General features: G+C 42.6%; 1 protein-coding gene across 8 annotated transcripts in view; it reads right to left on the reverse strand.

The window, feature by feature from the left end:
• Nucleotides 1-381: 381 nt before the first annotated feature.
• The window catches only part of PPFIA1 (PPFI scaffold protein A1), a 114,347-nt gene continuing 91,941 nt past the window's right edge, over nt 382-22,787 (reverse strand). For 6 of the 8 annotated variants that reach the window (XM_075927705.2, XM_089778587.1, XM_089778583.1 and 3 more), the window contains 3 exons: nt 22,164-22,329; nt 20,218-20,288; nt 382-1,911 (listed from right to left, as the gene is read on the reverse strand). In XM_075927705.2, the coding sequence (XP_075783820.2) occupies nt 20,230-20,288; nt 22,164-22,329 (225 nt within the window). In that variant the 3' untranslated portion in view covers nt 382-1,911; nt 20,218-20,229. Of the gene's footprint in view, nt 1,912-1,938; nt 2,166-20,217; nt 20,289-22,163; nt 22,330-22,787 lie in introns of those variants that run through there. The other 2 variants (XM_089778584.1, XM_089778585.1) reach the window with 2 other exon arrangements.

The raw sequence follows: 22,787 nt of genomic DNA on the forward strand, positions 1-22,787 counted from the left end.
ATATTTTCCACTAAACATTCAACATTCAGATTATGAGAATAATATGCTAATACAGGCAGTCTATTCTTGTAGCTTTCTAATTAACAGAAATCTTTGAAGTCAAACTAACGTAAAGAACATTAGATTTTTTTCCATTTTCTTCTATGCAAAATAAGAAACTCTTATTTACTTTGGGACTGGAAATACTTAAACATTACTTTCCAGAGAACAGTTTAACTAATAAAGTCACTATTAGACAAATCTGATTAATATAATGGAGCAGTTGGGGGCTGGTGCCAAAGGCTTTGACCTCCATCACAAATTTAAATTGAAGCCATTTTGAACAAGTTATCTAACTGAAAGAATGTCATGTTTTCATTTCAAGTGAGATTACGCAGCAGCCATTGTTAAGATGTTTTATTGACAACTCTCCAGTATTCACCACAAATATATTTGCACACAATTACAGCTTAGTTTTTTTCAATAGTGTTTTTTATTGGCAGTGGAAAATGCTTCAGAACTTTACTGAAAGAAAGCAATAAATAATACTGTGGTAAAAAGAGTTCAAAAGTACTTAAGCTGTACATACTTCGTTACATAATCAGAAGTTCACAAAAAAGATTAGAAAAAACATAAAACAGTAACAATGAATTTCCAATTGTACAATTAAACTAAAGAGAAGAAACCAAACAAGAAGAAAAAAAAAGAGAGACATGCTATATATATTGTTGTATAATAAATAATGCACCATGATCTGAACAGATTTCTTACTGGCTTTTAATGTGCCATTCTGTGATACATTTTCTATTTATAAAGTCTGAAATAGCTACAACCAGATTTTTAAAAAATTGACGGATAACTTTTTAGAACAAGTTTACAAATGAATGCAAAAGATGACTTACATAGGAAATAAGGCCTTTATTAAAAGTTGCGCTACTTTATTCTTCAGCATACTGTGCCTTTATCTTTTATACTAGATTGCAGTGCTTCATGATTGGTCCGCTAAGAAAAGTTGCATCAGTGCCTTTCCACAAATGTTTTAAATCAAAAGGATATGGGAGAAAAGCACTTTTGTGGCCTGTGGATTACTATCAGGAGCTATTATGAAGTCTTTCTTCCTTGGCTGAGAGAAAACATCTCAGTTTATGGCTTATGTTTAGTCATTAAAGAGACATGCTATACAAATACAGTGGATTGGAAGTTCTGAAGGAGTTAACCAATTCCAAAACATGTTCCATAGTGTTAAAATGTTCCCCCATTTTAAAAAATGTATTAAAGCATTAAATGAAGACAATTCACACTTGACAATTTTGTGTGTGAAAAGATACAATTATCAACAGAAATAAAAATAATCTATTAGACCTGCTTACTAAAACAATTATTTGAATGCTTCTGCCAAAAAGGGCTGGTTTATTTTTATTTTTTTTTTAGAACTAGCTAATATATTCAAAAGACAAAATATATACTGCTTGGTTTCATGATACTTTTACAAAGACAGTAAAATCCTTTTCACCTTCAGTTTCATTATTAAAAACCCATTGATAATTACAATAACTGCATAATTTACAAAAGCCCTATATTGCTCATAGGGACATATACTTACAAGCATTACAGTACATTCAGTTGGAAAGATTAACAAATGAAGGATAAAAATCAGCAAAGATCTGATTTATAGACTGAATACAGATGGAAAAGGTAAGTAACTATATAAATGAAAAGTCTCATAGGTTTACTTAAATATAAGAAACATTTAATTCTAAAATATTTTCTCTATGGTACTCATGAATTTATTTGCTAATTAAAAACTCTGTAATAAAATCTCAAAGTGTCCATTTAACAAGTATTAACAAAATTAACGGTTCCACTGATTTCTACAATACGATCTTTGAGTTCAAAATGCTGCATATCACCGGTAGAAATAGTGTGGGTAAACTGCAAAATAAAAAAGACATCTGTTAATCATTTGTTAAGATTTTTTAAAAAAAGCAAACATACATTACATTTCAAGTGTAGAACTTACACAATTCATTGTTGTAGTATTTATTACTACATTACTACCATTTCATGAAGTATACAGTTCTATTGGGTTCCTATGTATATTTCAGTTGCAATGTGAGGCATGAGGCCAGAGGTCAAATTCCTTCAATTCCAAAACGGATTAACTTTGTTTTTCCTGGATGTTCTTACTGTGTAAAATACATATTTTAAAAACCCAACCATGTTAAGGAAATTAGAGTTAAGAGCTTTAACATACACATTGTTTTTCTATCTATACTATTTTACAGTGATCAGTCCAAATTTAAAATTTCCCTTTACCTGCAAGAGCTTCCCCTCTCAGCATTTTATACTACAAAGCTCTTTTACTATGCTTTTACACACTAACTACACACTTGGAACCCCCAACTATACTGGGAAATTAACCTATTGCTATCAAAACTTATCTGCAGCAAGTTTCCTGGAGCCAACACTGAAAGTAATTTAACTGCAAATATCTATTTTAGAGATTGGTGCATCTGTTTGTGAGTCTGTGTGTCAGAGTCCATTTGTTCAAGAACTCCTAAACAGTAAAAAGTAGAACCACCATATCTGGTATGCTGATTCTTACCCTAACTTAAATCAAGGTCAGGGTTTGCTTGTACCAAGAAAACAAGAAATGCTGGGAATGGGACTGTTTTCCATAAAGTGTAAAGAGAGGGGCAGAGAAAGGGATGTGATACTGATCGTGGCGACTGAAGGCAGGGGAGAGCTATACAGCACACACATCACTGGGGAGCTGCACCACCAAGAAAATGGCCAGCAGGGCTGGGCCTCTGCCATCTTCCCTGCCACTTGTCTGGGTATGTAGCCCACCTGGCCCTAATGCTCCCCTTCTCACCCTTGGCCATAGCGCAAGAAGGTGGGAGAAGTCATTTGGGCCACAGGGGCTACTTACCCGGACAGGAGGCTGCTAGCAGACTAAAAAATATTTTAAGCACCACTACAAAATAGCAAGCTATTCCACTGCGTCGGAAAGATAGAAAATATGGCAAAAGACTGCCTTGGCTTAACCACAAGATCTTGCATGATCTAAAAATAAAAAAAAGGAGTCATATAAAAAATGGAAAGTAGGACAAATTACAAAGAATGAATATAGGCAAACAATACAGGAATGCAGGGGCAAGATTAGAAAGGCAAAGACACAAAATGAGCTCAAACTAGCTACGGGAATAAAGGGAAACAAGAAGATTTTTTTATAAATACATTTGAAGCAAGTGGAAGACCAAGGAAAGGGTAGGCCCACTGGTCAGTGAGGAGGGAGAAACAGTAACAGGAAGCTTGGAAATGGCAGAGATGCTTAATGACTTCTTTGTTTCGGTCTTCACCGAGAAGTCTGAAGGAATGCCTAACACAGTGTATGCTAGTGGGAAGGGGGGAGGTTTAGAAGATAAAATTAAAAAAGAACAAGTTAAAAATCACCTAGAAAAGTTATATGCCTGCAAGTCACCAGGACCTGATGAAATGCATCCTAGAATACTCAAGGAGCTGATAGAGGAGGTATCTGAGCCTCTAGCTATCATCTTTGGAAAATCCTGGGAGACAGAAGAGATTCCAGAAGACTGGAAAAGGGCAAATATAGTGCCCATTTATAAAAAGGGAAATAAGAACAACCCAGGAAACTACAGACCAGTTAGTTTAACTTCTGTGCCAGGGAAGATAATGGCGCAAGTAATTAAGGAAATCATCTGTAAACACTTGGAAAGTGGCAAGGTGACAGGGAATAGCCAGCATGAATTTGTAAAGAATAAATCATGTCAAACCAATCTGATAGCTTTCTTTGATAGGATAACGAGTCTTGTGGATAAGGGAGAAGCGGTGGATGTGTATACCTAGACTTTAGTAAGGCATTTGATATGGTCTTGCATGATATTCTTATCAATAAACTATGCAAATGCAACTTAGATGGGTGCATTACTGGCTGGATAACCGTACTCAGAGAGTAGTTATTAATGGTTCACAATCCTGCTGGAAAGGTATAACTAGTGGGGTTCTGCAGGGGTCTGTTTTAGGACCGGCTCTGTTCAATATCTTCATCAATGATTTAGATATTGGCATAGAAAGTATGCTTATTACATTTGCAGATGATACCAAGCTGGGGGGAGTTGTGACTGCTCTGGAGGATAGGATCATAATTCAAAATGATCTGGACAAATTGGAGAAATGGTCTGAGGTAAACATGATGAAGTTTAATAAAGACAAATGTAAAGTGCTCACTTAGGAAGGAACAATCAGTTTCACACATACAGAATAGGAAGCGACTGTCTAGGAAGCAGTATGGCAGAAAGGGATCTAGGAGTTATAGTGGACCACAAGCTGAATAGGAGTCAGCAGTGTGATGCAGTCGCAAAAAAAGCAAACATGATTCTGGGATGCATTAACAGGTGTGTTGTGAGCAAGACACGAGAAGTCATTCTTCCGCTCTACTCTGCACTGGTTAGGCCTCAGTTGGAGTAGTGTGTCCAGTTCTGGGCACCGCATTTCAAGAAAGATGTGGAGAAATTGGAAAGGGTCCAGAGAAGAGCAACAAGAATGATTCTTAGGTCATGTTCTCTACACCTTTAAGAAAGGCTGAAATAATTGGGTTTATTTAGTTGAGAAAAGACAAGACTGAGAGGAGACATGATAGCCGTTTTCAGGTATCTAAAAGGGTGCCATAAGGAGGAGGGAGAAAACTTCTTCATCTTGGCCTGTGAGGATAGAACAAGAAGCAATGGGCTTAAAGTGCAGCAAGGGAGGTTTAGGTTGGACATTAGGAAAAAGTTCCTGTCAGGGTAGTCAAACACTGGAATAAATTGCCCAGGGAGGTTGTGGAATCCCCATCTCTGGAGATATTTAAGAGTAGGTTAGATAAATGTCTATCAGGGATGGTCTAGACAGTATTTGGTCCTGCCATAGGGGCTGGGGACTGGACTCTATGACCTCTCGAGGTCCGTTCCAGTCCTAGTATTCTATGATTCTATGAAAACTGTAATTTTCACTTGCAAATTACTGACAAATCACAGCTTCTGAATTTCTGCCTGTTCTTTAAGAAGTGACAGAGTTTGATTTGAGATGTACATAATGTAACCTAATGTAGAGGCTCCTTCTCACTTTGATAAAGAGCATTTTTTGCATACCCATTAAAGCTGTGAATTTAGAAAGCTAGAGTTTATGAAAAATGATGCAGTATCCTATTTTGCATATTACATTAATATAAATCATTTACATAAATGTTTATTACATAAATTCTCCCCCCATGCTTCACCAACTACACCACCCTCAATATTCTGATTTGGTTCATTTTCAGTTTCCCTCATGTCACACCCCCATCATCATGTGAAGCAGTCAGAGCCATCTGTAATACTTTATGATTATATATGACATCTATTTCTTATTGTGTTTGACATAGGATTATATGTGGTTACCTGCATATATGCAGGAAAGGACACAATAGCTTCAAGCAGTCCCATCCATGTATTACTTAAGGACAATGAAAGGCATCTTTTGCTTTAATGACAGTGATGGATTCAATAGTCTGCCAAAGTAAATATGAGAAGGTCACTCATCCTGTGCAGTAACTGAGGTTCTTACAGATAGCTGTCCCTGTGGTGATCCATGTTAGGTGATTATGTGCCCCTGCATTTGTAATAGCAATACCTGGCTGAGTTGCATATGTGCTGTCCCAGTCTTGTGCAGCTTTAGGTGGTTACATAAGGTCATGTGACCAACTCTTCCTCAGTTCATTCTGTACCACAGAATCTCTAGTATAAAAACTGAAGTAGAGGAGAGGAGAGAGAATAGTGGAACAGCCACAGGAATAACTCTCTCAAGGAAACTCAGATACTGCACAGGGTAATTTCTTCTATCAGGAGTTTCACTGTGGGTACTCCATGTTAGGTGGCTGTAGAGCAGTGCCCCTCCATGGAAGGGAGGAACTTTGGCACTGTAGTCATGGTGGATGATAAACCATAAGGCTACGTCTACACTGCAGGCTTCTTGCGCAAGAACTGTTTTGTGCAAGAATTCTTGTGCAAAAAGTCTTGCACAAGAGCGCATCCACACTGCCAAGTGCTTTTGCGCAAGAGATGCGCTTTTGTGCAAGAGCGTCCATGGCAGTGTGGACGCTCTTTTGCACAAGAAAGCTCTGATGGCCATTTTAGCCATGAGGGTTTCTTGACGCAAGAAACCCCTGTTGCCCGTCCACACTGCCTTCTTGCACAAGAGGGCTTATTCCTTGTGGGGAAAGGAATAACTGTTACAGAAGAAGCCCTCTGTTCCAATGTTTTACTGTAAATTTGCTTGCGCAAAAACAGATGTGCAGTGTAAACACTCCGCAAGTTTTTGCACAAGAACGGCCGTTCTTGCTGAAGAAGCCTGCACTGTAGATGAAGCTGAACTGAAGAAAGCATGTGATGATGAATACTGTTTTATGGCATAATGTAGTGTGAAAGTATTGGCTGACACCCAGGTTGTTGCTTTGCAGAGGTCCACAACTGGGGACATTGTTTAGGAAGACTACCAAAACAGACAGTGCTCTGGCGGAGCATGTATGAGTCTCCCAGTGTGGATTGTAGCTGTTGCGGACAACAGAAGATGATGCATCCAGAGATCGATTTAGATAGCCTCCTTTTAGACTTGACAGAGCCTTTAGATTTTTTCCCTGATAGAAAAATAATTGTGATGATTTTCTGAATGTCTTTGCTCTATGTAAAAAGCTGCTATGCTTTGGACATCCACGGTTTGGAATGCTGCTTCTCATTTATTCTTATAGGGTTTTGGAAAGAACGAGAGATGAATGGCTAATTCAGATAGAATGAAGAAGCAATCTTAAGTGCGAATGAGGGATTTGGTCTTAAGTGAATGTTATTTTTTAAAAATGTGTATGGAAGGTGTGCCACAACGGCTCCCAATTCCCTTATCCATCTCGCAGATGTGAGGGTGATAAGGAAGGCCCCTTTCATTAAAAGGTGTAGAGAACAGATTGCTAATGCTTCAAAATAAGTGTGTGTGTGTGTGTGTGTGCGCGCGCACGCGCACACACGATCCAGTAACGCTCTGTAACACTAGATTGAGGTCCCATGATGGAATAGGAGCTCATATTTCTAAGCAAATGTTATGAAGGCCTCTGAGAAAATGCTTGGTGGTTGAGAGAGTGAAGATTGAGAACTCATGCACCTTGTGGTGGAATGCTCTGACAGCTAAGAGATGTACTCCGATCATGGAGAGGCTCCACTTCTAAAGTTCCAATATATAGTCCAGAATCAGTGGTAAGAGAGAAAACCACCATGATTTATCAATTTTGGCACCAGGTATTACATCATCTCCATCTGTGCAGGTGTGTATGTTGGATAGCTGGTCTACAACTGTTTAAAAGAATGTCCGTTACTTCCTCTGAAGAGATCATTTTGATTTATCAAGACTCATGGAGTGGCCATGCCTTGTGGTGGAAACTTGCCAGGTTTGTGTGGTGGACCTGGCTTCTTTCTTGGGAGAGGAGAAGAGGCAGAAGAGGAAGAACATGTGGACGACACATGGCTATCTTTGGGAGCTAAGGAAACCACATTTATCTGGACCACATGGAGGCTTTCAAGAGGACTCCAGTGTTCTGATCTTACATATGACCCAGGATAGAACAAGTCTGGTGGAAAGGAAAATGCATTTGATGAAAAAAGCACCACCCAGGGAACAGGGTTCCAATCTTACTTTCGAGCAGAAGTCTGACATCTTGATGCTTGGGTCATCACAATAAAGCTCATAGTTGGGACCCCTCATTTATTCTGAAGTAATCCATGCTACATTTCCCATTCATGGACCTCAGAAGATTTTCTGCATAATGGTTCTACAGTGAAGTTTTGGCATATTGGTAGGTAGGAGGCTAAGATGATGATGTTGTTCCATAGTAACATTCATGCTATATTATGACCATTCCCCCATCAATTTAATATAAAACAGACAAGCAACGTTATATGTGAAAATCTTTATAGTTCTGTCCTTGATTATAGGCAGGAAATGGAAATATGCATTGTGAACTTCCCAAAACTCCAGTAGGTTTATATGTAGAACGGATTCCAACAACATCAGCAGTTTTGGCTGGTATGTCTGTGAAAGTGTGCTGGCCAACATATTAAGGAAGTGATTATTGTTGGAGAGTTCAGCACAGATATTATTTGGTTGTGTCCGCCAACGTACAAAGATGTGTGTTTATGCCATCTCTATTTGGAACATACACTGTTTGGATCCAAAGAATGGATAATTGTGCTTAGGGAGACCATGTGGAACCTCACCTTTACCATCCATGAACTTGTTGAAACAACATAGGTCCAAAATGGGCCTGAGGCCCCCCCCTTTTCTTTTGGGATTTGGAAGAACTCTTTGCCCCTTATCTTCTGAGAAACCACCTCCACTGCCCTTACGGCAGTGCAGAAACAAGGGGAAGGATCTGGGACATGAAGTGATACACAGACTGAGGCATCACTGGTGCTTAGCCTTAAGTCACTTACTCGGGGGACCTCTTGCATCTTTTGTCCCCTGTGGGGGAGAAGAGCCCTTCCTACTCAATGAAAGGAATGAGCATTGCTGATGATGTTGCTTCTGATGTGGCTTAAAGGACTTTCTCTGCATGGATGGGTATGCATACCAGAGATTGCACTATAACATGAGTGTGCTTTGGGCTATGAAGCCTAGAGTCTGTTTGCTTGGAATGGGGGTGGGAGGGAGAGGCTCAAGTCCTCAAATGAGAGGCTTTGCAAGATGTGCTGAAGGTCTGGAAGAAGGCCCAATGCCTGAAGCCATGTCGAATGGTGCATGACCACTCCAGCTGATATCATGAGGGCATCTGAAGAGCTGTCCCAGCCTCTGTTTACCCTTGTCCATCAGGCCAGCAAGCTTTCCAGCAGGGATCCTTCTGGAAGGAGCTCTTTCAACTTTGTTACGGTGTCTCACGTGTTTAAATTGTACTTGCTGCGGATAGCTTGTTGGTTTGCTATCCTCAGCGGCAAACCTCTGGCAGTGTAGAGATCTTTCTGCCAAACTGGTCTAATCATTGGTTTCTTTGGCCTTGGGAGCAGGTATCTGCTGGCTTTGGCACACCTCGTTCACAACCGAGACTACTAATGAGCACAAAAAAGGATGTGAAGAGGAATTCATACCTCTGAGGGCACATTTCCACCCCTGTGGCAGGCAGTGGGAGGGACTGAGGCCAGGGTCTACCAGATAAGAGATTTTGGGGGTTTTCTTTTTTTATTGCTGTAATGAGAGGGAATGTGACCCTTGATGGACCCTTGGGGATAGACTGTCCACTATAGGGTCTTCTATCTCTGCCACCTCCTCATCCTGCAGGCCCATATTACGGGCAATATGCCAGTGTAAGTCTTGCTGGACCTTATGGTCAATAGGTGGATGAAAATGAGGCAGCAGTGGGGGAACAGGGTCCTCCTGGATGTCTGAGGGGCCTGACTCCTACCTACCCTCATGGTGACCTTCAGGTGAGTTCTGCACTGACAGGGCCTCAGCTGCAGATGGAAGTTGAGGAATTCCAGTCGTGTCCACACCGCTTGGTGACTATCTCCTATGGTGGATGGAGAGTGGGTGTCATCCCTGGTAACCTGGGATGGCAGCCTGCTAAGGTTGCCAAGTGGAAGGCCAGCAAAGGGGTACCCTGGGCCTGATGGTACACCCAAGAAGTCCACAATGGCCACTGAGGAAGTGGAGGCTATTAGGGCTTCCAGAACACGTGGGGCTCTCCCTTGTGTCTGCTTGACATATGCCTGGCGCTTCTGGATGGGATCAGCTCGGCTTCTGACAAGAGACAGTGAAGGAAAGGAACAATGAGATACTAATGAGCCCTGGGTAGGGAGTTGGTGCCATGTGGAAGAAAAGCAGGACTGGTGCTGGGAGGAGTGTAGTGGTCTTAGAGTTTGGTACCAGAGAGCAGTGCTGCCTCTCAAAGCCAGACGAGGTGCACGGTCAGCTGTTTGTACCAGGGAGTGTGACGACTTCTGTCTTGGTGCTGGGCTTGTCTGAGATGTCATGGGCACTGGTGAACAGTGCCAGAAGGCCAAGGACCTGGAACTGTATCAGACTGTGACAGTCACAGACAGGGCACCCTGCATCAAGGCAAGCTTGCTGCAAGACAGCACCTATGTGGACAGTGCTGGAGGCCTGGACTCATCTGCCTGAGGTGGGGGAACCTTGAGCTCAATCAGGTCTCTGAATTGCTCAAATGTGTTGGGCACTGAAGGCTCTACAGTCTCCATTGGGTGTCAATCAGTGGAGCGGAGATGACTGGTGCCAGACTCAATGGCATCTGGGCCGCTGTAGTCAACGGCATTGCCTCCTGACACTTGACAGGAGAAATCCTGCCTGGTAGTTCGCTGGCCAGTAGGAAGTCTGACAGACCTATGAAGGGAATGACCCCTGTCTCTCTTTTTATGGCACTTGCGGGGGGACCAGTGAGATCGAGCGGTGCTGTGGCTCTGTTCCATGATGTGATGCTGGAAACTTGTGGAGACAGGGCTCCTTCACAGAGCTCTTTGCACCATATTGTGAACCAAGGCCAAGGTGCTCTGAACCAATGAACTTGCATCCAGGAATTCAGGAGCTGCAGGTCTAAGTGCGGCTTCCATCAGAAGCTGCTTAAGTCCGAAGCCTTTCTTTCTTGTGCGAGGCTTGAAAACCTTGTAGATCTTGCAGTGTTCTGCTTGATGCATTTCTCTCAGACAGCATACATAGGAATAGTGTGGGATCTCTACTTGGCATAGGCTTTTGGCATGAACTGCAAGCCTTTAACCCCAGGGCTTGCTGCATACCCCACAGTGAGTAGTAGAGCAGGCAAGCCCAGCCATCCAAGATAACTATTAACTTATCACTAACAACAACTAACAGTAAAAGTAATAATTCTCTTACCTCACTGTGAAACAATAATGCTAGGGAGCACTTGCGAACAAGTGAGCGGCGTTCCATCACAGATGGAAAGAAGGAATCTAGGGGCAGTCGCGTGGGCAGGGTCATATATAGATTACCATACTGGCACCACTCCCGGGGGCTCCACACCTGACCCGATGGGCACTGCTAAGGGAAAAAGCTTCCAATGTCCATGCATGCAGTGTACACTTAATTGGAATCAATGTGAACAAGAACCACCTGAGTGTCCTACTTTGTCAGATTATTGTTATATGAAAACATATGTTCTGGAGATTGAGGGCTGAGAATCAAACCTCTCTTGCCAGTGCTGGAATTATGGTTGCTAACATGAGTGTCCTAAACTGTTGGGTCTTCATGAGTTTATTGGGTCTTCTTTTCTGGGTTAGAAAAAATAATGTGAGTAGAATCCCTTCCCATTGTTGTGTTGCTAGTGGCTCTGTGGCTAGGCATATGACCTGGATTACCTCCTGTCAGAGTACATGTTCATGAGAGGGGTCCCTGAAGAGAGATGAGGAGGAGGGAGAGTGGTTATAGGGAATGAAGGTAAACTGGATGGAATAGCCAGTCTCAATGATTTTTAACACCCATGTCTCTGATGTGATGGTCTGCCAGGCTGGGTGGAATGAGATCAAATGGTCTCTGAATAGATGGGAGGTAGTGGGTGTTTCCAGTACTTGGAAAAAAAGGGGAGTAAACTATTCTAAAGGGCATCTATAGTATTTTAGCGAATATAACCCACGGGTTATATTCGTTTTTACAAACCCTGCACCCCCACTCCCCAGGGGTATACTCGGGTGCGGGTATACAAACATTTTTTTTACACACCAACTCACCACCTGGTTCCTCCGCAGCCATAGGAAGGGGCAGGGGGAACGCTCATCCTGCTGTGCAGGAACCAGGCGGTGAGCATTCCCCCGCCTGGTTCCTGTGCATCCTCCAGCCTCCGGGCGGTGAGTGCTCACCGCCCGATTAGCCTCCTCTGGCTGTGGAGGAATTTCCTCCTCTGCCTCCCCCCCCCCCCCGCACCATACATATACCCCCTGAACAGCCTTGTATACCCTGTGGGTTATACCGGTGCGCAGGATATACAAAGTTTTTTTTAACTCAAAAAGCAAAAACCGGGGGGGGGGGGGGGGGGGGAGGGATATTTGGGTGCAGGGGTATATTCGCTAAAAGATGGTAATAACTGAAATTTAATTTCCGAACATAAGAGAAAAAAGTTTGGGGTTTGCTTTTGCCTTTAAAAAAAGAACAGTGAAGGAGAACTAACTATACAACTGATTAACAAATGCTGGTATTCCGCTGGCGACGATGACAACAATATTGTTGCAGTTCTCATCTAAGGCTACGCATGTGACTCCAAAGCCTGATGAACAGGAACCATCTGCAACAAAGGCATGGGAAGTCTGTATTTATATTTGATGATGCAGGTCTATGATGCTTTCCATGTGAAACCTGGGGATGAATTTGTCAATCCTGCTCAAACATGTTACATGTTGAATTTAACAAGGACCACCAGTGAGTCCTTCCTGAAACATTTACTCAAATTCTTTGGGACTGATGCCAGCCCATTGGAGACTGCTCTTCAGATTCTCTCTTACAGGGCTTACAAGGATGATCCTTCTTTCTTTTTCCCTGACTCAGCTCTCTATGCAAGATCTATTTTGAGAGACTGGTCTTCCAAACTGAGGACGTCTGCTCCACCTAAATCATGCTCTCAGGCCTGGTCTACACTAGGAATTCAGATCAAACTGCATTAGGGTCAAGTTTCTAAACAATGAGTCCACACTACCAAGCCCATTCCATCGATTTAATGGGCCATTAAAGTAAATTTCTGAAGTCCTAGTTTCACGAGGAGTAACCGCTAAATTCAATCTTGTATGGTCGATTTTCCAGTATTGCAGATGCAGCACTGTGAAAGTTGAGGATCATGGCCTCCAAGAAGTGTCCACAATGCCCCGTGATAACCAGTCTGGCCATGACTTTCAACTCTACTGCTCTCCAAGTGAACAGGAAAAGCCCCAGGAAAAGCTGAATTTCATTTCCTGTGCAGCCAGTGTAGACAGCACACTTGGGCAGCACACCTGATCAGGAGTTCTAGTTCCTTGAGCTCCGTGAGTTCTCAGGGTTGCAGACGAGCACCAGCATGGAGCATTGCCACAGGGGAGTAGGAATCTGTTCTTGAAGAACTACAACCCAGCAAAAGAAACAAATATCTATGCCAAGATCGCAAGAGGGCATGGAGGAGAAGGGAGACACTCAGAAGTACCACATGAAAATAAAGGAGCTGAGGCAGTCATAATAAAAGACAACGATGCAAACAGATGGTGTGGAGCGTTGCCATGAACACGCAGCTTCCACAACTAACTGCATACGATCCAGGGAGCAGGGAGTACCGAGCAGGTTCTCTAGGAAGTCCATGGATTCCTCCCAAGACACTCAGGCAGCCTCAGACAGTGGTATGAAGGACAGCATGTTGGAAAAGGAGGAGAATGGTCAGTGGGCAAGTGGGGCAACTGAGGTCACTGAGAGCCAAGAACTATTTATAACTTTGGAGACAATCCCTTCCTCCCAAGACATCTCACAGTTGGGCACTGATCCTGGGGAGGGCACTTCTGGTGAGTTTACATTTTTTATTTCGCTAAAAGTGGGTTAAGGCAATCGGGTGTGATCTGTGCCGGCCATTGTGCCTATATAGTGGGGGGAGGGGGGAGGATATCCCCTGATCAACTTGTTAACATGTCTGGAGACAGAGTGGGCAAGACAGCTTCCATGGGCTGGATCTAGCCCGCCCAGCCAACTGATCTGGCCCGCAGCTGCCTTGCTGCTCCCCTGCTCCTAGGCCATTCGAGACCTGGGGATGGGAGAGCACACAAAGTCTCCTCCCACTGCCAAGAGCCCATGACACCAGAGGGAACTGCCAGCTGTTACAAACAGCTGGTGGTTCCCTTAAGGCACTGCATGCCACTGGCAGGGGGCAAGGGACTTCATGCGTTTCTCTACCCCCAAGCCCTGACTTGCTGGGGAGCAGAGAGAGTGCTCAAACTCTCCCGCCACCAGGGGCGCACAGCAACTACAGGCAACCACCAGCTGTTCAAAACAGCTGGCATTTCTCTCTAGGCATTGTGTGCTCCTAGCAGGGCAGGGCCACAAAGACTTCATGTGCTCCCTGACCCCCAAGTCCATTAGGGTCTGTGGGAGAGGGAGCATGTGAAGTCTGCTGGCCCTGCACCTTCTGGGGCAGCCCGTGACCACTTCCAAAATTTGTGAAGTGGCCCCCTTCAAAAATTATTGCCTACCCCTGCTTTAATCCTTCTCACAAGGTTTCTGGGAAGGCCTGCCTGATTCCATCCTCCATGGTAGGATACCTTTTAATGCCAAGCCAGCAGCATACATGATCTGGTGTCATTGCAGCACAAGCTCCAGGTTTCTGGCCACATTCAGTCAGCATCTGTTTCCTATCACTCTGTGTGATTTGGAGAAGACTGATATCTTGCATGGAAACCTGGATGAAGCAGGGGAAACTATTTGGTGATGCCTCTGCTGTAAACCTCCATTTGTTCATTTCCAATGATGCAAGGCTTCAGCCCCTGCCCTGCCTTGCTGCTACAATTCAGATTGTAGCTTGTCAAACAAGCAGGAGTTCCTACAGACGCACGCATCATGCACCTTTCCAAACCATCCCACACTGATGTTGGTGAAATGGTCCCAGCCCTTGTGATCCAACAGTCCCTGCAGTACCATCAAGAGGTATCTCTTGCGGTTTATGTACTCCTTTGCAAGGTGGTCAGGCACCAAGATGGGGATGTGGATTCCATCTATCACCTCACCGCAGTTAGAAAACCCCAGTTCTGCAAAGCCCTCCAGGTTTCCTCGAGTCAGAAGGGTATCAACCACCTGGGCTACTTATAGCACAGCAGTGCCCATTGAAGATTCCCCCACTCTGAATTGATTCTTAACAGACCATAGCTGTCTGGCAAGCTTCCACAGAGCTACTGCCATTCACTTCTCCACTGTCAGAATGAATCTCATTCTGGTATTCTTGCATTTCAGTGTGAGTGAAAGCAATTCACAAAGTTCCATGAAAGTGGCTTTATGCATGCCAAAGTTTTGCAGCCACTGCTAATTGTCCCATACCTGCATCACAATGAGGTCCCACCAGTATGAGCTTGTCTCAGCACCAGAATTGGCATTTCACTGTGTCCAGAGGATCAAATCCTGGCAGCATTTGCAATTCAATCAACTCAAGTGCTTCGCAGGACAGCATATTCATGGTCTCCTGACATTAGTCCTCATTCTGACGAACCCTGGATATGCTCTCGACATACTCCATCATTTAGTGCACCAAGGTTAACATCAGCATTATAAAGGCTTGATGATGAACAAGATCTATGAGGGAGATCCATGCTATGGTGTCTGTGCAGATAACCAGCAAGAGAAAAAAGGGTGTGAATGAACTATTTGCTGTTGAGGGGGTGGGACTGGAAACTAGCTTTACTAATTCTGGAGGAAATTTCATTATTAAGGAACTGTCACTTGAGATGCTGCTGCCCAAATACTTGGAGTTATCTACATTTTTCAGATATGTGCCTTCAATGAAGAGGTCAGGCACAGAGACATTGGAACAAGGTGCTGGCTAGAACAAGATCTCCATTTTCCCATGAGTGATCGCGAGGCCAAAAAGCTGGGAAGCTTCAGAAAAATCTTGAGAGTCTATGACAGTCTATGAGCCATCATGGCACAGTTCCCTTAGTCTTCAAAGATCTAAGAGGGAGCCATCAAGTCAGCACTGAACATATATCCCCTGTGCCAAGTCCCTTGTGGCATGGCTGATGACAAACCAATAAGTTAACAGCACTGGAACAAGTTTGCAGCTCTGCTTCATTACATTTGAAATCTCAAAGCCATCAGAAAAGTCGCCAGTTTTGAGAAACAGGCAGGTGATTTGAATGAACCTTCTTGGGCAGCCTAGTTCATGCTGAATAGCCCACAGACCTTCTACGTTGACCATATTAAAAGTATTGGCTAAACTGATGAACACAGCATACATAATTCTCATCTTCTAGAAACAATTTTCCTGGACTTCCCTTATGGCAAAGATCATGTCAATACTACTATGACCTGGCCTGAAACCACACAGTACTTCAGACACATTCTCCTCAATACGTTCAGAAGTCTGTTCAAAAGAATGAGCGCTAATATTTTTCCTGCTGTATAAAGGAGAGCAATGGCTCTATAGTTCTTGAAGTCAGCTTTGCTGCCTTTGTTTTTGAATAGTGATACAATAAATAGCATCGCTTGTGGCATTTCTTCTTCCTCCCAAATGCTACTCAAGATGTCATGAAACACCTGAATGGCCCTGGGGTCTGCTACTTGACACAGTTCTGATGGAATACTATCATAAAGGCTTTGCCAAAGTTAAGATGTTTGATGGCTTTCATAACTTCCTCAACCAATAAAGGGAGGAGGGCAAGATCCTTTTTGATGGGTTTGTTGGGTAAATGACCAAGGGCATGCTGAATGACCATGGATGGTCTATTGAGTAGACTACTGAAGTGTTCAGCCAAGGAGCTGATAGAGGAGGTATCTGAGCCTTTAGCTATGATCTTTGAAAAATCATGGCAGACAGGGGAGATTCCAGAAGACTGGAAAAGGGCAAATATTGTGCCCATCTATAAAAAGGGGAGTAAGAACAACCCAGGAAACTACAGACTGGTCAGTTTAACGTCTGTCCCAGGGAAGATAATGGAGCAGGTAATTAAGGAAATCATATGCAAACACTTGGAAGGTAATAAAGTGATAGGGAATAGCCAGCATGGGTTTGTGAAGAACAAGTCATGCCAAACTAATCTGATAGCTTTCTTTGATAAGATAACGAGCCTTGTGGATAAGGGAGAAGCGGTGGATGTCATATACCTAGACTTTAGTAAGGCATTTGATACGGTCTCGCATGATATTCTTATTGATAAACTAGGCAAATATAACTTAGATAGGGCCACGATAAGGTGGGTGCATAATTGGCTGGATAACCGTAGTCAGAGAGTTGTTGTTAACGGTTCTAAATCCTGCTGGAAAGGGATAACAAGTGGAGTTCCTCAAGGGTCTGTTTTGGGACCCGTACTGTTCAATATCTTCATCAATGATGTAGATATTGGGATAGAGAGTACGCTTGCTTATTAAGTTTGCAGATGATACCAAACTGGGTGGGGTTGCAACTTCTTTGGAGGATAGGGACATAATTCAAAATGACCTTAGCAAGTTAGAGAAATGGTCAGAGGTAAACAGGATGAGGTTTAATAAAGAGAAATGCAAAGTGCTCCACTTAGGAAGGAACAATCAGTTCCATACATACAAGATGGGAAGCGACTGTCTAGGAAGGAGCATGGCGGAAAGGGATCTAGAGGTCATAGTGGACCACAAGTTGAATATGAGTCAACAGTGTGATGCTGTTGCAAAAAAAGCAAATATGATTCTAGGTTGTATCAACAGGTGTGTTGTAAGCAAAACTTGTGAAGTCATTCTGCCGCTCTACTCTGCACTAGTTAGGCCTCAGCTGGAGTACTGTGTCCAGTTCTGGGCACCACATTTCAAGAAAGATGTGGAGAAATTGGAAAGGGTACAGAGAAGAGCGACAAGAATGATTAAAGGTTTAGAGAACATGACCTATGAAGCCAGGCTTCATGAACTGGGCTTGTTTAGTTTGGAAAAAAGAAGATTAAGGGGGGACATGATAGCGGTTTTCAAATATCTAAAAGGGTGTCACAAGAAGGAAGGCGAAAATTTGTTCCTCTTGGTTTCTGAGGACAGGACAAGGAGTAATGGGCTTAAAGTGCAGCAGGGGAGGTTTAGATTGGACATTAGGAAAAAATTCTTAACTGTCAGGGTGGTCAAATATTGGAATAAATTGCCAAGGGAGGTGGTGGAATCTCCCTCTCTGGAGATATTTAAAAACAGGTTAGATAGACATCTGTCAGGGATGGTTTAGACGGAGCTTGATCCTGCCTTGAGGGCGGGGGGCTAGACTCGATGACCTCTGGAGGTCCCTTCCAGTCCTATGATTCTATCTCTGTATGATTCCCTCGTTTGTCCAATCTGCTGACTTCAAGGGAGCTGTCATAGATTGTCCATAGACGGTCTTGAGAGAACATCTTTGTGTTGTTTATATCTGTAGAATGCTGAACTTCTACAGCTTTCCTCTCCCATCACTCATCCTGCATTCTCCTTAGTTCAGACTGGGCCTTGCTCTACGGGTACATAAATGTATCTTTCTTTGAGCTGGAACGGATTCATTCTGCCATTCAACAAATGCTTTATGCTTGTCATTTAGGAATTTGGAAATATCCTTGTTCTCATCAAATCAATCCTGGTGTACACTCTAGACTCCAGCACTGATTTAGTTGCGTCAATTACATGTTTGTACTGGTTCCATTTTTCTGTTGGGTTGCCAGTGATTAGTAAGCATGGAAAAGCTTATCAAGTGGCTGCTGCAACTGCACTTGACAGTTACTGTTCTTGCGCATTCCTCTGTTGAAGTCTGTTCTATTAAGTTTGGGGCCTGTGAAAGGACTATATGCAGTTTAAGCACTGCTAATACCAATCTGTGGCCCGCCCAGCATTCTGCACCACACATGGGTTTGGTAATTCTGACATTGCAGCAAGTTCTACAGAAACAAGAGCTGTTCTTCTCTCAGGCCTTTGTGTATCACCTTGAACCATAATTGTGTAGACATTCCAGGCTCCTGAAATGAGTCTTCTCCTCTTTATTGTTTTTTCAGTGCTGTAGGATAATCTGCCAGCTATGGTAGTCTGGTCAAATGCTATGAAGCCGACAGTGTTTAGGGTACCTTTTCTATTCCTTTTCCTTTGGTGAAAAGGAATAGAAGGGTTATCCTAACAACAAAATAGGGTGAGAAGGGTTATCCTAACAACAAAATACACAGTTACCTACAATGCTGCAAAACTTCTCTACTGCCCCAGGGATGGAGCTGAATGGCCACTAGTCCAAAAGATGGTTCTCTGCAGGATTATGGCCAGTGTTCCATCTAAACTGTAATCACCCATGAAGCTGTGCTGATGCAATCAGACCCGCCCAGTTCAGGGCACCATGCAAGAGCTGACTGCCTGGGCAGGGCTGATAAAGCACCTGTAAAGTTGTGCTGCCCTGCAGCTTAGAGGGAACACTGATTATGGCTACAACTGTCAGTGGTCATCTCCACTCTTCACCACATCCCCATTGCTGCAGGATTTGGATTAATGATATAATGTTAATGATGGTGAGATCTGATAAGATGTTAATGGGATGAGAGTTGTAAGAAAATCTGTGCGACAAGTTTTTTTAAGTGAGAAAGCCATTGGACATAGGCAGACCCAATGTCTTGGGGATGGAAGCCAGATTCCAGCAGGACAAAGAATTATGACTAGGTATTTCCTTAGCTGCAATGGGTGACCAAGACATCTTCCAGTGCTTTGTCATTTTTTCTGTTTCCCACAGCATTGTTGATGAATCACCTTCATGTCCTTAGAATCATCCTCCGCCCAATCTGCTAGAACAGTCTTTGCATAAAAAAAAAAAGGAATTTTCCCTCTCTCACAGAGGGTAACAGACCCATCACTACCCTAAATAACTAAAGTAACTATTCTAAAAGAATAGAAGCACTGCTAAATATTCTCTGTCAGAGGGCAGTAGAGGAGGAGCTGGTGTGGGAAGGATTGGTTGCACAGTGAAGCAGCACAACAAAGGGAAAGTGTATGTGCCACCTAAACAGACACTGCTACTACAAATTTCCAGTTATAAGCACAGGAGTGCACAACTGCCTAAGGTGAAGCACCAACAGGATTACTCCTTAAGAACCACCACAGGTAGCCAAACCTAGTCAGACCTGTCAAGGAACTGTGGTTGGTACAAGCATGCTATAGCACTAGGCTGTCTTAAGAGTGGGAGAATTGTGGGATTCCACCTAAGAACAGATAAAAGCAGCTGACCCTGCAATGTCCTCAAAGAATACCAAAGTAGATAAGGCCTGAATTTCTAGCATAAAGACAATAAAATATCCAATTTACCAATTATTTTCCTTTGCAAATGCAAACTAACTTTAAAATTAGGATAATATTATGTAAAAGTTGATAGTGTTAGCGATAAGAAACCACCTTAACATTCTCAATGCAATATTTCTATTTTAAACTGATTGGCTTTCTCTTTTTTACATTTAGATATTAATTTTTTGGATTTGGTATAAATTTTAAAATGTATATTCTACAAAGTGGCCTGTTTTCCTGCTATACCTATCTTTTCTTACTCACCAACAGACGCCTTTAACAGGAGTAAGTCCTTACTGTACTGGAATCCAGTCTTTGTGTTCCTGATACATTGCCTGTTTCAACAATCATAGAAGGAAGACATGCAGAACACAGCATGCAGTTAGTCTTCAAAAAAAAAAGTCACACAGCAATATGATTACAGCTATTGTACATGCTCGACTAAAGGTACAACAAATTAGGAAGGCAGAATTTAAAATCTCCTTAAATTCATCTATTTCCTAGTTCCAATTTCAGTGCTTAGTTTATCAAAAAGTTCCTAATAAAACAATACTCATTCAAGCTAGAGAACTGTAAAAGACAGAAGTGAATCATTGTTTCTAGAAGTACAACTATTAACAGGGCTGGACAAACCGCTGAATCTACTCGTCTGGGGTGAGTAGATTTCAGTCGGTCGCTCCATGCGCCCCGTTCACTGGCACTGCGCGCACGTGCAGTGACGGTCTGGTGCATGCGTGGTGCATGGCTGGTGAGTAGCTCTCGCAGGGGTTTGTCAAACGCTGACTATTAACATTCTTCTTTATAAGATTTCTCTCAGCTTTTGCACATGGAGAAGAAAACTTGAATTTTTAGAATGTGTACGTGTAATATTTTGTATTTAAATCAAATTAAACATTTTATGGTGCAGAGAATTTCTGGACTGGATATTTTACACAGAGTAATATTTACAATTTTAATTATCCCATTAACATTCTTAATATTTATGTGTAATATAGACATGTTTCTCAAACTTCATTTATTTAGTTAAAATGTTTAAAATGAATAGGTACACCACCAAGTTGGTCCAAATTGGAACAAAGGAATTTCTCAAATTAATTGTCTAGTAAATTCCATCACAAATGAAAATTTCCATTTGGCAAGCACTGGTTTTTATCTGGGCATTATAAAACCAAAATCAAACAGAAAGCTTACCATACTGACAAAAATCATATTTTTAATTTTTTTTTTATTATCTGGCCAAATTCTGCTCTCAAGCATATACACATGGTTCTTTCTAAAGTCCACACCAGCGGGAAAACTGTATTGTAACTTAAGTACTGAATGCATTTGTAAGATACATTAAGTGATTGATAAAGCAAAAAAACAAACCCAAACCAAAAAAAACGTAGTGACTTTTACTACTACATTATGATGTATAAAAAGCCTCAAGGATTTTTTTAGATGAAATTTCCTACTTTTATTTTTGTTTTCCAGTAAAGCTTATCAATGCACATTACTGCACTGCCTTACATTTAGGCTTTACTTGTGCTCTTATTAATACTAAATTAGAAATATACAGCTATTGCCCCCTTTTTACAATATAAGAAAATATCACTAAGTTTTAGTGGAATGCCATCTTATTTCCATAGTCACAAATACAGAAACAAAGTATTTCCTAATACAAAGATTTAATCTTTTCCCAGAGAACAATAAAACTGAAAATGAACTACATGTCTGGTAGAAAGCTCACACACAAGTTATGACAAAAATAAACCTATGTGTATAAAATTTTGTATTTCAAAAGTAACATGCACAAGGCAGATGCTTTTATGCAGATTAAGAGAAAAAGATTCTACAGGTTGAACCTCTAGTCCGGCAACATCCATGGTCCAGTATGATTTTAGTTAGCCAAATGTCCACTTATCTTGGGTTTGGCCAAGTTTCCTGTGGTCCCATAAAGTTTTACAACCACCAATCCTATCTCAGTATTCTGTGCTGTTATTTAGAATACATTTAGGGATTAATTAGAGCTAAGAGCCCATTAGCAGCTGAAATGTTGGTAATGCTGAGAATTGGCCGAACCTCCCTTGGTTTGGTTAATTCTCTGGTTTGGCACCTGTCAGGTCCCCAGGGTGCTGGGCTAGACAAGTTCAAACTGTAGGTACTTAATTTAGCTATAAGCTCAAGTAAAAAAGTTCATGCTTATAAAACTGCAACATAAGTTTGCGTACCATCAATTTGCATCTTCTTTGGCTGCATAGAAGGTGAAGACATTGAGGCGGTAACTCTGAAGTTTGCAGGAAGAGTCTCTGCAGATCCAGCAGCTAAGCCTCTTATGTCCTTTGGTCTAAACTTCTTTCTCCACGAAGGTGCTCGTCTAAAGCTTTTATCATCATCCTGTCAGATTGATCAGCATCATTAGTAATTCTAAAAACAGGATTACTTGCCATAAATTAAATTTAGAGCAGTCCAGGGTGAACGTAAGCTGGTGCACCCTGGTGAGGTGCTCCAGCAAGAAACTAGCTGACTAGGTTACTTAGCTGCAAGAGGATGGGCGGGACACTCCCAGCCCAACTCCTGGCTTCCTGCAGGCTGCCATGCTAGAAGCAGGCAGCCTGGCAGATTAGAGGGGCTGGTAGGGGGCTGTCTGGAACTGCTCCAGTCTGGAGCCTCCTGCCACAGTTTTAGGGGGTGGGGGGAGCTGCAGCCACACTTACCCCAGTGGCTGAGTGGTTTTTTTTTCCTTTCTGCTGACTAGGGAACGAGGAAAAGTTCACAGCCTACTCCCACTCCTGGCTGTCCAGGGGAGGGCAGAAGGAAGACACAGGCTGTGTACTTTGCCTCACTTCCTAGTC

The sequence above is a fragment of the Pelodiscus sinensis genome, chromosome 5 (genome assembly GCF_052426305.1).
Source record: "Pelodiscus sinensis isolate ZL-2025 chromosome 5, ASM5242630v1, whole genome shotgun sequence".
Classification (NCBI taxonomy): Eukaryota; Metazoa; Chordata; order Testudines; family Trionychidae; genus Pelodiscus; species Pelodiscus sinensis.